The following is a 14,163-nucleotide window of genomic DNA, read 5'->3' on the forward strand; positions in this document are numbered from 1 at the left end:
CAGCATGATGTCCCTATTTATGACAGGATGATGCAACAAAGATGCATGTGAATAGTGCTGGCATTACCTTTGATTTGCTGCTGACAAGGAAGTTCCTTCCTGAATAATGAAAAAGCATCACCTAGTGCAACAAGAGAGAGGGTGGGGTAGAGGATAGAGGATGCTGAAAGGAGAGGCTTTTTGCCCTTCACACAGGGGACATTGTAGCAGCAGGCACAGCTGGTGGTAGACAAAAGGGAAGATTCTCTTTACCACTTGAGCGACTTACCTGAATAGCCTGGCGTCCTTGCTGAGCATCTGCCAGAAGTTGAATGGTGAGGGCTCTGGAATCCTGGAGGGCATCTTGGAGGTAGATAAAGCTATGACCCACATGTCGTCCCATGGTGCATTCCCGGCAGATAGGGACAGAACAAGTGTCACAGTAGAAATGTAGCACCTAGAAAAGGACACAGGAAAAAAAAATTGTATGACACAAAGCCACCCACAGAAGAACCATAAGAGGAGATATTATGAAGTGTTCATAACAGCTTCCATAGAGGAAAAGCGATCCCTCTTGTAAGCAGCCACTCATACATGGACAAAAATAAACTACAAGTGTTATTGTTTTCTTTGCAATACAATACCAGGATGTCCATCCCACCCTTCTCTCAAGAACGGAAACCATCTGCCAACACTCACCCATTTGGGTATGTCACCTATTGCATATTTCGGATAACTTTTCTTGCATATACAAACATTGCATAAAGTTACTGAGCCATTTAAATTTACTGTACTATTGTTGCACTGGGCACATCAAGCAAAAAAACAAGGACAATCCTCTCTCTAATCTTTCAATTTAATCGCAAGACAGAACATACAAGGCAAACTGGATGCAAAAGCTTGCCATCATCATCAAAGGTGGTGTCAAAGCCAAGAACTGCGGCAATTCTCTTGTGCCAGCCTGCACTTTCAGTGTCAGTGGAGCTTCTGGGAAGAAGCTGGAATTAGGCGGAAGAAAACTATACCCTGTCAGTAAGTTACAGAATTTAAAGATTAGCCTGTCCACATTTTTAAGACAAATGGGACCATGTTGGTTAATAAAACTAAACCAAATCCCAAACCCACATTCACTTCAGAATGAAACTCTGTACGCCATATAATGTATTTATTCACTAGCAGTAACTGCTTGCATGTTTGCATTCCATCCAACAGAGGGAAGTGGTACACAGATGTAGCATCCTATACCGATTTGTGTTTTGTTAGAAGTTAAATCAGTTGGGCTTTAAAAAACAAACAAACAAACAAACAAACAAAAAACAGATCTGTGGAGGAGTGTAAAAACCACCAAACAATCTCAGAATAAGAAAGTTCAGAGTAAAATCTAAAACTCTAACTTATACCTACACAAAGCATTCTTGACATAGTAGATCATAAAAAGTCCTACAAAATCCAAAACGCTGTCAAAAAACCAAATTCACTGTATAATGCAAGTAAAGTCTTATACCATAAGTCAGGTTTTCCATTGCATGATAGAAAATCTACTCCACAGGAATGACCAAAAGCAAAACAGAAACAAGAACCAGGTAATGTTAATCTGAGCATGGAACGGTGGTGGGGTGGGAGGCAAGGCAACCAAATCTAATGGCAACCAACATTCTCCTGTACCAACTAGATTTTTTTGTTTGTTTGTTTTTTGGAGGTGGCAGCTCGAGGGAAGGAGACCACCATCCTGATTCCCTTTTCCTAAAATTTACTCAATTTATTGATCATAATAAGCCAGGCAAACAGGCTCATTCCTCTACTTCGTGTGGACACATTTCATATTATGTAGAAACATTATCTGTAGCAGTAAACAAGGCTGCGTGCGTGCAGTTAATCTTTATTTCTGGGTAAGTTTTTGAAGGAGGTTTTCAACAAAACCTTTTTTAAAAATGAACAGGAGTACTTGTGGCACCTTAGAGACTAACAAATTTATTTGAGCATAAGTTTTCGTGGACTATGCATCCGATGACGTGGGCTGTAGCCCACGAAAGCTTATGCTCAAATAAATTTGTTAGTTTCTAAGGTGCTACAAGCACCCCTGTTCTCTTTGCAGATACAGACTAACATGGCTGCTACTCTGAAACCTTTAAAAAATTAGTTACATTTCTGGACACAGACTGTTCTGTTACAGAAATTAAAGCATCCTTATTAACATCTGAACAAGACTGATACCTCAAACATTCTAAATATTTTGAACATTTTGAAAAATATCAAGCAGCTGTAAGTTCTAAATATTAAATTTGGAACTGTGCATCTTCCTGTACTAGAAAATTCCTTTTGTGCATAATGTGATAAGTCAGTTTACTGTATTATAGTTTTCTCTTGCAGCACTGTATTTTCAATGTAAGCTTACAAAGAACATACATGAAATACTGCTGGGCCATCCAACTTTTAAACAACTGGGGCGGGTGGGGGGGGGGGATGAAAAGCCATGCAAGGTATCAAGTCAAATGAAGCTGATATTATTCAAAAACATGAAACAGGGATTATGTATCTCACTATCAAGGACAACAGTGGAAAAGAAAATGGCGATCATATGAGCAAGAGTCCAGCAGCAAGTTAAACCTGTCATTAGCTCTCTCAAACTGCTAATGCCAGAAGGAAAGCTAGGGCAAAGGCCAGGGAACTGTCCTGTCACACAAATCCAGATGCTGCTGCTGCCCAGAACACAATGCCTAACGTAGGAGTCATTCAGGCCACGGACAGAGAAATTAATTAAGCAGTTGCTCAATCAACCCACTCCCGCTCTCCCTCTCCTGACAGAATATGGATGCAAATAAAGTAATCACATTTTTAATGAAACCAACTAACAAAGCTGACAATTTTATTTCAGATATGCAGATTACATAGGGAACATGGTAAAATCTTAAGGCAGAATTGAAAAGCCAACCTTCTCATTCGAGTGAGAAAGCTGTCGACAATTTTCTAAGGCAAAGGTCCCCAATCTGTGGGGCACGCCCCACTAATGGGGCAAGGAAGAACATTCCAGGGGCTGTGGCAGTGGCAGGGGCAGGGTCCTGTGGCAGGCCGGAAGCGCCACCCAGCCCCACTCCTGGCCTGGGCCAAAGCCCCAGATTCCTGGCCCCATGCCTGGGGCCCCAGCCTCAGCTCTGCCCCCACCCCCAGCTTCAGGCCCTTACCCCGTCCATGTCCTCCCCCTCCCCCGCTCCAGAGCTGTGACCCCACTTCTGGCCCCGGCTTGGAGGGAGTGAGGGAGCACGGATGGGGTGAAGTGCAGTACGTGAGGTAAAAAGTTTGGGGACCGCTATTCTAAGGTGATGTATCAGGAGGCTTTGCACTCTAGATTTAATTACAAGAGAAAGAGAATCAACAGTGGACCACCACTTAATATGACCATGCTTACTCCAGCTCCACCACCCTTTAATAAAGTTAAGCTTTTCTTTAAAAAATATATATATCAAATTGTAAGTTGGGATCCCAAAGTGGGTCATGACCCCCTTTGAATGGGGTTGCCAGGGCTGGCTTAAATTTGCTTCAGCCCTTGGCAGCAGGACTCAGGTTGCAGGCCCCCTGGCCTGGGGTTGAAGCCTTGAGCTTCAGCTTGGCCCCCCTGCCCGGAGCGGTGGGGCTTGGGCTTTGTTTCACGCCCCCTGCACCCCCAGGGCAGTGAGGCATGGGTGGGCTCAGGCTCGGTCCCCTGTCCTGGGTTCATGAAGTAATTTTTGTTGTCAGGAAGAGGTCATGGTGCAATGAAGTTTGCGAACCCCTGCTCTAAGCACAAGTTGGAAAAGGCAAAAAGTGCATTTGGGAGCCAACTTCAGTTTTAATTCTTATACCTTCATACAACATAATGCAACATATTAGAGGCAATTTAGCTGCACTGGTTTCTTTATTTATCTGAGTGTTAGAGTCTGTATATACCCCAATGTACCTGCAAAGAATAAGAGGGCCAGACTGTCCCCTTCGTTACCGTAAGAAATTCAGATCTGGATGACGGAAGGGAGTTGTGTCAGCAGGGCTCTGTGGGCAGAAGAAGCACAGCATCATGCCCACTGACAGCCAACTCCACAATGAATTAGTAAGAAAACTGACTGCCATCATTTATTATTCACAGTCTCCTTCTCTGAACCCAAACCCAAGGTTCAGGGCCAGCAGCGTTTCCTGTCCCTCGCTTGTTTTTTGGTGGTGTTTATTTTGCTTCCCCCACCACCAAACAGGGCCACCTGAGACCACTAAATCTAATGGACTGTGATATCTGTAGCTCAGAATAAAGTTTTGTATTGATTCTAATTGGGAAGGATTAAGATCTAAACAAATCTTGCAACAAAACAGTAGAGATTCCACTTTTTTCTTGCAGAAGAAAGATACATATAAGGGTTTTGTTTCAAGCAGACAAATATGTACTAAATTTGTAGAGAACCACATATAAAAGACCCTCCTAATCTGCTGCTCCCCCACCCCCAATTCCCATTTCTGGCGTACCAGACTGAAATCAGAAGGGTTTGGCTCATGATTATTGGACATCATATACATTTTAAAAAACTATGACTAGTCCTGGATTAATAAAAACACAATCTGTATAAGGATAAAAAGTTAATCTTCCATTACAGAAGAGCATTCTATCATGACAAAATGTATTCATTTAATCTAATTTTTAAGAACAGAATTAGGTTTGATGTTTGCCTCAGACAAGTTTCAAAAGATTTCAAGTTCTCAGCCACATCCCCTAAAATCAAACATATATAGCTACCCGGCAAAAAGTTCTTTCTTGCTGTATATTTAACATTTGAGGGTGCCTTCCACTTAAACTGTTATTTTGTTGTTTTTAAAAACCGTAAGGGTGGGAAGCATACGATTGTTTTTTTCCCTTGAGAGACTTCATTTTTTGTCCCACTTGAAGATACACAGATAATGAAAGGGCAGGGGCAGATTGCCACACTGTAATTTAACGGATGGGATTTTGGAATGACCTCTAAGCCATGATAGCATTTTTAACTGCTGCCCATTCATCCGCAGTTCCCCAATTTAAGAACAAATATTATGTGAATATAGCCTCAGAAATAAACAGCCATCTTGTGTGAAGCAGGCAGTGTAGAGAAGGAAAATAGGAGATAAAAGATACCCCTTTCCTCCTAAATTAAAAAAAAAGAAAAATTAATTAGGGATCACATGAACTACGTTTACTGGATTTACTTTTGGTTTTGTAATGATTACTGGGCTGTTTTGCTCTAAAGACAGTTAAGGAATAAGAGATTTTATTTTTTATTTTTAAATATACCATTCTCCACTTGTTAAGCTCTGGGCAATTTTAGTCAGTTACCTGTAAGACTACTGGAAAGATGGACATGAAATATGTAAAAAGGAAGAGTAACAAATGTTCTTATCACTTTGAGAATTCCAAATTATCACAATTAATATTTTAAGAAGCTCCCTCAAAAAAAAAGACATCATCCTGAGAAGGAGAAAGGCAGGAAGGTGTTGATGGGAATGATTTTAAAGATGGTTAACAGATAGTTATTCCAAAAGAAGTTAACCATGGGTTGATTATTTCCAAATAGAAAATATTTCCTTAAATTGGTGGCATACAATTTTAAATACAAAACAATAAAGGCAGCCTCCTTCAAATTAAACAGTCAGTGAACCCTATCAGAGAGCTATTCATCTTTTACAGCCACAGGAGCCCAAGAAATACGACAGCAAGACAATAAACATGATTGCTTCAGGAAAGGCTGTACAGTGCACTGTAAAAACATTTTACAACAGCAGATTCCTGGGTGTCGTCCTCCCCATTTTTTGGTCCCTCTGTTTTCAAAGGGGATGGGGGGATGGGCGGAGATGTTGTTAAATGTCCCCTGGGATTCCACAGCAATCAATCAGCATCTGATGAATGGCTACTAAAGTTAAACTCTGACCCGACTCTACAATTCCCACACCAGCTCTCCCCTTCTTACTGTTGACCAGCTTCCAGAATGCCCCACCCACCTACCTCCCCTCACCAAAATTTCCGAAATACCAGGCACAGACAAAAGCACTGGAATGTAGTAGCCACGAGGAAAAATTCGGTGAAAACAGCAGCTGAGGAGCCTTCTCTGAACTTGTGTTTAAAAAGTGTCCTCTTGGTGAAGCCAGTAGGTGCCTTTTCGCCCCACAGCTCACATTGAAAACATTGATCTGTCTCTCTGTAAAAAATGTGTATTTTTAATAATGTGGTTGCGTGTAGCTATATCTCTAAGAGGGAACAAATAGATTTCTTCAAGTTCTTATGCTATCCCAGCATCATATACACAAACAATATTGACACTGAATGTGATGGACAAGAATAGTTTTTAAACCTACGACATTAAGAACCTACTGATGGAGACAAAATATTTGGAAGTTAAAGAAAGCCAGACATTAGGGCTCTAAAGTTTACTGTAATGTTTACACATTATTTCTCATTCTACTCTAGGAACGGCTACAAAATATATGGTGAAAAATAGCAGCATGGGGGGGGGAAATGAAGCACCTAAGGTTTTACACTTTTGAAAACAAGCTCAACGCTACTTTTATGGAGTCCAATATCAATTTAAAAAGGCAAAAAGCATACCTATTCCATTCAGCCCAGAACTCTGGAAGTTCACAGAGCAAAACGCATTTCACTTCTTTTAGCTGTATTGACTACTGCATCTATTACTGCTGTTGCTTGCTCGGTAGCAAGTGCAGTAGTTAAGGTTGTCAGGCTATGAAAGTTTTAAAATACTACAAACATTGTAAACACATTTTCCAATTAATAATGTGTTTGGTTTCTGTTTAAGAACAATGTTTTAGACGAGTTTGAGAAAAGTCCTTTTGGCTGTGTGACTTCAGAAGCATATTTTTCCATCCTCCCTTGCTTGGGGGTGGGGGAGAAAAAAGAAGCATATATATAAAATAAAAATCAAGCTATGTGAAAAATGAAGATTTGGGTTCCAATACTCAAATTTGTGTGAATAGTCATAGCTCAACTACAGTCAATAGAGCTACAACAATTTTACTCAAAACGTTGTTATTAATGGTTCACTGTTAAACTGGGAGGACGTATCAGTGGGTTCCTTCCGGGTTCAGTCTTGGGTCTTGTACTATTCAATATTTTCATTAATGACTTGGATAATGGACTGGGAAGTACATGTCTAAATTTGCAAATGACACCAAACTGAGAAGAGTTGCAAACACTTTGGAGGACAAAGTTAGAATTAAAAACAACCATTGCAAATTAGAGAATTAGTGTGAAATTAATAAGAGGACATTCAATAAAGACAAGTGCAAAGTACTACACTTAGGAAGGGGGCAAAAATCAATGTACAACTACAAAATGAGATAATTGGTTAGGCAATAGTACTGCTGAAAAGGATCTGGGCGGGGTGCAGTGGATCACAAATTGAATGAGTCAACAACAACAGGAAGCTGAAAAACAGGCTAAATATAACTTTAAAGTGTACTAACAACAATGCTGTATGCAAGACTTGGGAGGTAATTATTAATTCTACTCAGCATAGGTGAGGCCTCAGCTGGAGTACTGCATCCAGTACTGGGTGCCACACTTTAGGAAAGATGTGGACAAACTGGAGCATCCAGAGGAGAGCAACAAAAACTATGAAAAGTTGAGAAAACCTGGCCTATGAGGAAAGGTTAAAAAACTGGGCATGTTTAGTCTTGAGAAAAGATGACAGAGGGAATCTGCTACCAGTCTTTAAATATTGTAAGGAAGGGCTGTTACAAAGAGGATGATGATCAATTGTTCTCCATGTCCACTGAAGGTAGGATGAGAAGTAATGGGCTTAATCTGCAGCAAAGGAGATTTAGGTTAGATATTAGGAAAAAAACTTTAACTTAGGTTCTGGAACAGGCTTACAAAGGGAAGCTGTGGAACCTCCATCACGGGAGGTTTTTAAAAACCAGTTGGACAAACATTTGTCAGGTGAATGGTCTAGATTTACTTGCTCCTGTCTCTGCACAGGGGCCAGACTTGATGGTCTGTTGAAGTCCATTCTGGCCCTAGATCTGATGATTCTGTACACCCGGGGAGGTTTAGAGAGAGAACATGGCCCTCAAAGTTTACACTTCTGGTATATTTGGCAGTTAGTGACACTGTTAAGTCATTAAAAAGTGGTAAAGCTGGTTTTGTAGGTCCTTAACTTTTTCGATGGAGCAACCTTCAAACTATGTTTTTAAAATAAATTATATGCATGTATAATATGAGAAGGTGCTGAGCTTGTTGGTGGGTGATTAGTTTACCTTACTGGCATTATCGAAGGAAGTGTCCAATTGTAAGCTACATTCCAATCTTCTTTAAATACAGATTAGCAGAATTTAAAGCTGTTAAAACACACATATCCAGAGCTCTATGTTCAAGTACATAATTTTATTAATCACCTATTACCTTGTATGTCTGAATGTTTTGAAATGTAAATATTTAGTTTGACAATAAAACTCTGATGTTAAGATAGTATTTTCTATACCATCGTAAGAACCTACATCACAAACCAAAAACTAAGAACCTTGGAATTCCTTAGTGTGAATACAGAACAAATCCACAGAAAACTATATCATGAAATCCATGGCAGGACACCTGAAAATTAAAAAAAAAAAAAACAGTCTTTGTCTTGCACCCAAGGTGAGCTGTTCCTCAATAACTGCTGAGCTCAAGTCTGCTTTTAAAACTGAATATCAGATCTATAGAGCATTCACTCCAAAATTAGGGTTAATCTTTGTCCAGTAGGATTTTTACAAGAATACTGGCAGCATCTTAGGAAATGCTAAAACTCTTAAACCAGACACGCCAACATAAAGAGAAGTTAAGCATCAGGAGGGATACCAGCTAATGATTTAGTGCTGCTCAGCAACTTGAGCGCAAAATAATGCTCTTTAAGTCTCCATTTAAAGATCCACAAAATTTAAGGACAGAAGGGGTGATCAGATCTCCTAGTCTGAACTTCTGTCTATCAGAAGCCATAGAATTTCATCTAATTACTCTTGTATTGAATCCAACCGCCAGTGTTTGGCTAATGAAGATCTTTCAGAAAAAAGTCTAGTCTTGATTTAAAGATCAAAAGATGGAGAATCCACCACTTCTTTTGGTAGTTTGTTCCAGTGGTTAGTCACCTACACTGTTAAAAATCTGTGTCCAGCTTCCAGCAGTTGGTTGTCTTTCTTTGCTAGATTAAAGAGCATGTTAGTACCCAGGTATTTCCTCCCCATGAAAATACTTCTACATGGTTATTAAATCACCTCTCACTCTTTTTTGAGAAGTTAACAAATTGAGCTCTTTAGATCTCTCGGGCCAGGTCTGTACTCAACAGGCTTCGATGGTATAGTTTGGGTATCACTTAAACAAAGCAATTATATCCTCAAACAATATCTCTGATGACTTCATGTGCACCAGAGAAAAGCAGTAATACAAAAGCAGTCATACAGTATAAAGGTATTACATCACAATTGCTTGCTTAGATCAATGCTGAATTATACTATCCATGTAAAATAAATATTGGGTTTTAACTTATCACAGAGCATCTTATTCACGGAAGACAAATTAAGATATTCTTCTTTGAGAACAAGTTTTTGTAAAAGAGACCCAAGACCACGCTTATCTATTCTGATTAATATGCTTGTTACTCTTCATTTTTAGGAGGATTATACTTGTGTGTTGTATGAAGGATGGTTCACAAAAGCATTTTCTGGTGATGAGCAACTGTGCTCAACTCCTTCTAAGCGAGCTCTTACACTTAATGTTTGTTTTGGTAGACAGAGCTGTCTCAGCAGCCAGAAGGGCATTTCAATAATCATACAACAAGCATTACGGCAGTTTATTCTTTAATCCCCTGTGTATGACTAAAGGAGTGAATTCTTGTCCATCTATCATTTTATGGCACAACATATGGTTATTGCCAAGAAGGTACTGTAAATCAAAGGAAAAATAGATCTAAGGATAAAAAGATCTAATCACAGAAATCACCAATTGTTTATTCAAACATCTTCACCCCATCACCATGTAGCAATTATACTGAATAAATATTGGAGTTGTTTGACTATAAATACCAGATCAAAAGGTCTTTGGTGGAAAAACCACTAATAGCTTCTAAAAAAGACAAATATTAAAGATGAACTGGTACATGCTGAAGAGCTCAATTTCCTGAACAATCCAACAATAGATAATAAAAATCACAGGCTGGGAGTCTGGAGGTGTCAGTTTCAGAAATGTCAAAACCAAACAAGTCACTTTATCCTTTTGTTGTAACTGCTTCCAAATTTGTAAAATTTGGGTGTTACCAAGTGAAATTCTATGGTTTCAGGTTTCAGAGTGGTAGCCCTGTTAGTCTGTCTGTATCAGCAAAAACAAGGAGTCCTTGTGGCACCTTAGAAACTAACAAATTTATTTGGGCATAAGCTTTCGTGGGCTAGAACCCACTTCATCAGAGGCATAAAGTGAAAAATACAGGAGCAGGTATAAATACATGAATGGATGGGGGTTGCTTTACCAAGTGTGAGGTCAGTCTAACGAGATAAATCAATTAACACCAGGATACTAAGGGAGGAAAAATAACTTTTGAAGTTTGCAAATTATGGATACCATAAAGACTGGGAGTGGTTGGGTCATTACAAAACCTAAACTTAATTTCCTCAATACTAATTTCTCCCTACTGTTACTCACACCTTCTTGTCAACTGTCTGTAATGGGCCACTCTATTACCACTTCAAAAGAGATTGTTCCTCCCTTGGTACCCTGGTGTTAATTGATTTATCTTGTTAGACTGACCTCACACTTGGTAAAGCAACCCCCATCCTTTCATGTATTTATACCTACTCCTGTATTTTTCACTTCATGCATCTGATGAAGTGGGTTCTAGCCCACAAAAGCTTATGCCCAAATAAATTTGTTGGTCTCTAAGGTGCCACACGAACTCCTCATTCTATGGTTTGTATGCTGATCATCTAGGTAGACTTTTCTGGCCTGAATCTATACAAATTAACACATCTACTCCACAGGGTGGAGTTGTAAATCTTAATTCATTAATCTTAAAAGTACTTTGGAGATATTCTGATAAGAGGAACTGTAAAATATACACTAGCAGCAATAATTTACCCTCCCTTGGCCAAATAGCAGGCAGTTAGATTTAAACAAGGTGAGGTCAAAGTTTCTCAGAACAAAAATATTTCTTTGAGTGAGTAACAGTTTTGCTACTTTCCTCTAGTACAGTCATGTAATCTTACACATCTCCTCCCTCCCCAAACTTTTTAAGTTAGACATTTATTGCAAGCATTCCCTGTCAATTCCCTAGCTGTGCCTGGATTTTGGCACTTTGTTCATAATGCTACTGTGAAGGCAGTTTTGGTTCTGGACTGGGGTGGGGAAGGGGCGATGGACTACAGATTTCCCCCCACCCCCCTCAATATACCACCATAAAAATTTAGTGCATGTTGAAACTAGTCATTCTACAGATAGCTCTAGTGCCTTCCCTCTGTCACTCACAGGCAGTAAATTAAAAAGCCCATTCAATTACTTTTTTAAAAGTGTTCCTAAAATATATCCCACACATACACCAATCAAGAAGTTGGCTTGGGGGGGGTGGGGAATGGAATTCCTACATGTATTTTGAATCAGCAAGGAAAAGAAAATCCCTGCTGAACAATGTTTTTAGAAACAGTAATAATGCATGATTCAGGAATATCTCCTTTGGCTCTCTTGATTTTAAAAGTGTTTCCCTCCCCCCACCCCCCGCCCCATGGCCTTTATAGCAATCCAGGTCTTACGACAGATTTTTTTGTTGATCTTAAGCCTTGTCTAGTGTACAAAATACCTTTTGCTTACTACAGGATCAGCAATAAGTGCAGCTAAAATGGTGCTGAGCTCATCTGCAACAGTAGGCAAGGACAATCTAGTCATCGCTTTTAAAGGCTAGAAGGACAATTATATCTAGCCAGACTAGAGAATTTCACTCAGTAATTCCTGCATCAGATGTGTGCTCAGCACAGTTCAAGCACACCCACTGCTGACACCCTTGTGATCAACAGGTATCTTCTTCAGAGGCACAGATAAGGTTGTAGAACAATTCCACCCTAGAAACAGTTGGAGACTAATCTGAGGGAGCCAGGAGTTAGTTTGTTTTATTTGTTTAGAAAAGGAGAGGAGGCAGTAGTCAACTTAACTGGAATCATTTACATTTAGGAGTTTTATCATGGCCTCTGATCAGTACAAAGAAAATGCAAATATGGGTTTAATGTCAATCTGTTACTGTAAGCAGTTTCAACGAAGCGTCAACTTGTTTAAAGTGGTTCTATTGTTACAGTAATCAGAAGTATTAACATTTTTAACAAGAAAACAGCATACACCTTTCAGCGTGAAAAGAGGTTTACAGGTCCAGCTACTTTGTCAAACATCTATATCTGCATACGATATAAGGTGGGCCAGAAACCCAATCCTAACAATATTTTAATTAAAAATAATACTATTAGTACAATGTTGATATTATCTATTTAAACTTCCACACCCCGGAGGGAGATGTTATGAGGAAATGCTAAATGCTTCCACAGCAACCTTGTTTCTCCCACATTGCACATATTTGCATTTACTACTTTAGATACTTTAAGTGTATTTTACTGTGAATGGACACAGTTTGTGTAAATTAATGAGAACACTAGCTGTAAGCTTTATGGGCTTAAATGTGTAAATATAAAATGCTTTGTTAGCAGTTTACATTCAAAGGAAAAGGAAAAACAAATGGTTTCTGTGGTGCGGACAGGGGTTAGCCACATATATAAACCAGGCTCCCCAGCACAGTAGAATTAAGCTACTGAGTCAAGTCCCCTCATTGAAGGCCCTTTAAGTATGCAACCTGCCTTGTCTCAAACTCTCTTCAAACCATTCTTGCATCTGGCATAAGAGTCTCTGAATGGGATTTGCAAACAGCAGCTATCCTCTTCCCCACATCTTGACAGTTCTTATCCTGCAGTCCCTTTAGCCACCTAGTTCTTAATTAAGATTTGTTGTTTTAAAAACAAAAGGTTTAAAAACTGAGTATTACAATCGTATATATTTAAACACCAGCATCATTTTGCCTCACTCCACAGTGCAAAAACAGTACACAGTTGAGGTAAGGAAAGTTACTCAATCCAAACAACATTAAGCTCATCTAAATCCTGCCAACAGTTTACGAAGGCAGGCATTCTAGCCAAATTTAATACCTTTAAAGAAAAAAAAAGTGACGAAGGGGAGGAAGAGGATTTTGAGTTTTAAAGTAACTACATCTCACTTAAAAAGCAACCAATGCAAGCCAAAAAACACACCTGCACCCTCAGGCTCCTGTGGCTCACTGCTCTCTAAAACCATCCTAGGGCACTAGTTTGTTATTATTTCATCAGAAAGAACAGCTACAGAATCAGCAACATCGTCTTCTGGAACTCCCCTTTCCCAGTAATAATCAGACCCAATCCTGATTCACTTAAGACTTAACAAGATCACAGCTTGAGGTGATATAGCCACAGGCCATAAAAAAGACCAATAAAAATTTTAGAAGCCCATCTGTTCTGCAAGATTAGCGTCCTATGCTTATTTAAAGGATCAAGTTTGAACCCAGCTTTCAGAGTCACACTGTGGGTCTTCAAGGAGCCACGTAACCTGGGTCCCTTGACCAAGCACGGTCTGCCAATTTATTCTGACAAATTTACTTAGTTGTGTTACTAAGAAAACAAGAAAAAGATTTCATATGAATATAGCGCTCAGGGAGACGAGTTGTCTATCTAACCCCTCAGTGGTCTTTTCACAGCAAGTATAAAGGCTGGTCATGTTAGGCTGCTTTCCCTCTTCCATTATCACCCCTTTAATAGCAGGCTCAAGTTATAGATTTTATGATCATTAGGGATCAACTTGATACAACTTTCACCTCACATTTAGAATATGCAGAGTGTATATCATTCTAATCCTAAAAGGAAAAACCATTATGCATAACTCTGGTCCTTTACTAAACATAGCAACAGAAAAACGTTTACAACATGAACTGCCGGCTCATCCTGCAAGTTCTCAGAGACAGTTTTCTGCCACCTCACACTTCCTTTACCCTCCACAGACTCACACAAGATTGCATTCTCCATGTCTACAATGCATTTTAAAACCCGCAGTAGTGAGTCTCAGAGCCCACGGCTACAGACTTAAAACCACCTGTGTAGACA

The 14,163-nt window shown here is 39.5% G+C and overlaps 1 protein-coding gene across 1 annotated transcript in view; it reads right to left on the reverse strand.

Annotated features, from left to right (window-relative positions):
• TRIM71 (tripartite motif containing 71) overlaps positions 1-14,163 on the reverse strand; it is an 86,376-nt gene that overhangs the window by 22,209 nt on the left and 50,004 nt on the right. The window contains exon 2 of the mRNA XM_030551025.1: positions 269-436. Coding sequence (XP_030406885.1) covers positions 269-436 — 168 coding nt within the window. The remainder of the gene's footprint in view (positions 1-268; positions 437-14,163) is intronic.

Source organism: Gopherus evgoodei, chromosome 2 (assembly GCF_007399415.2).
Source record: "Gopherus evgoodei ecotype Sinaloan lineage chromosome 2, rGopEvg1_v1.p, whole genome shotgun sequence".
Taxonomy (NCBI): Eukaryota; Metazoa; Chordata; order Testudines; family Testudinidae; genus Gopherus; species Gopherus evgoodei.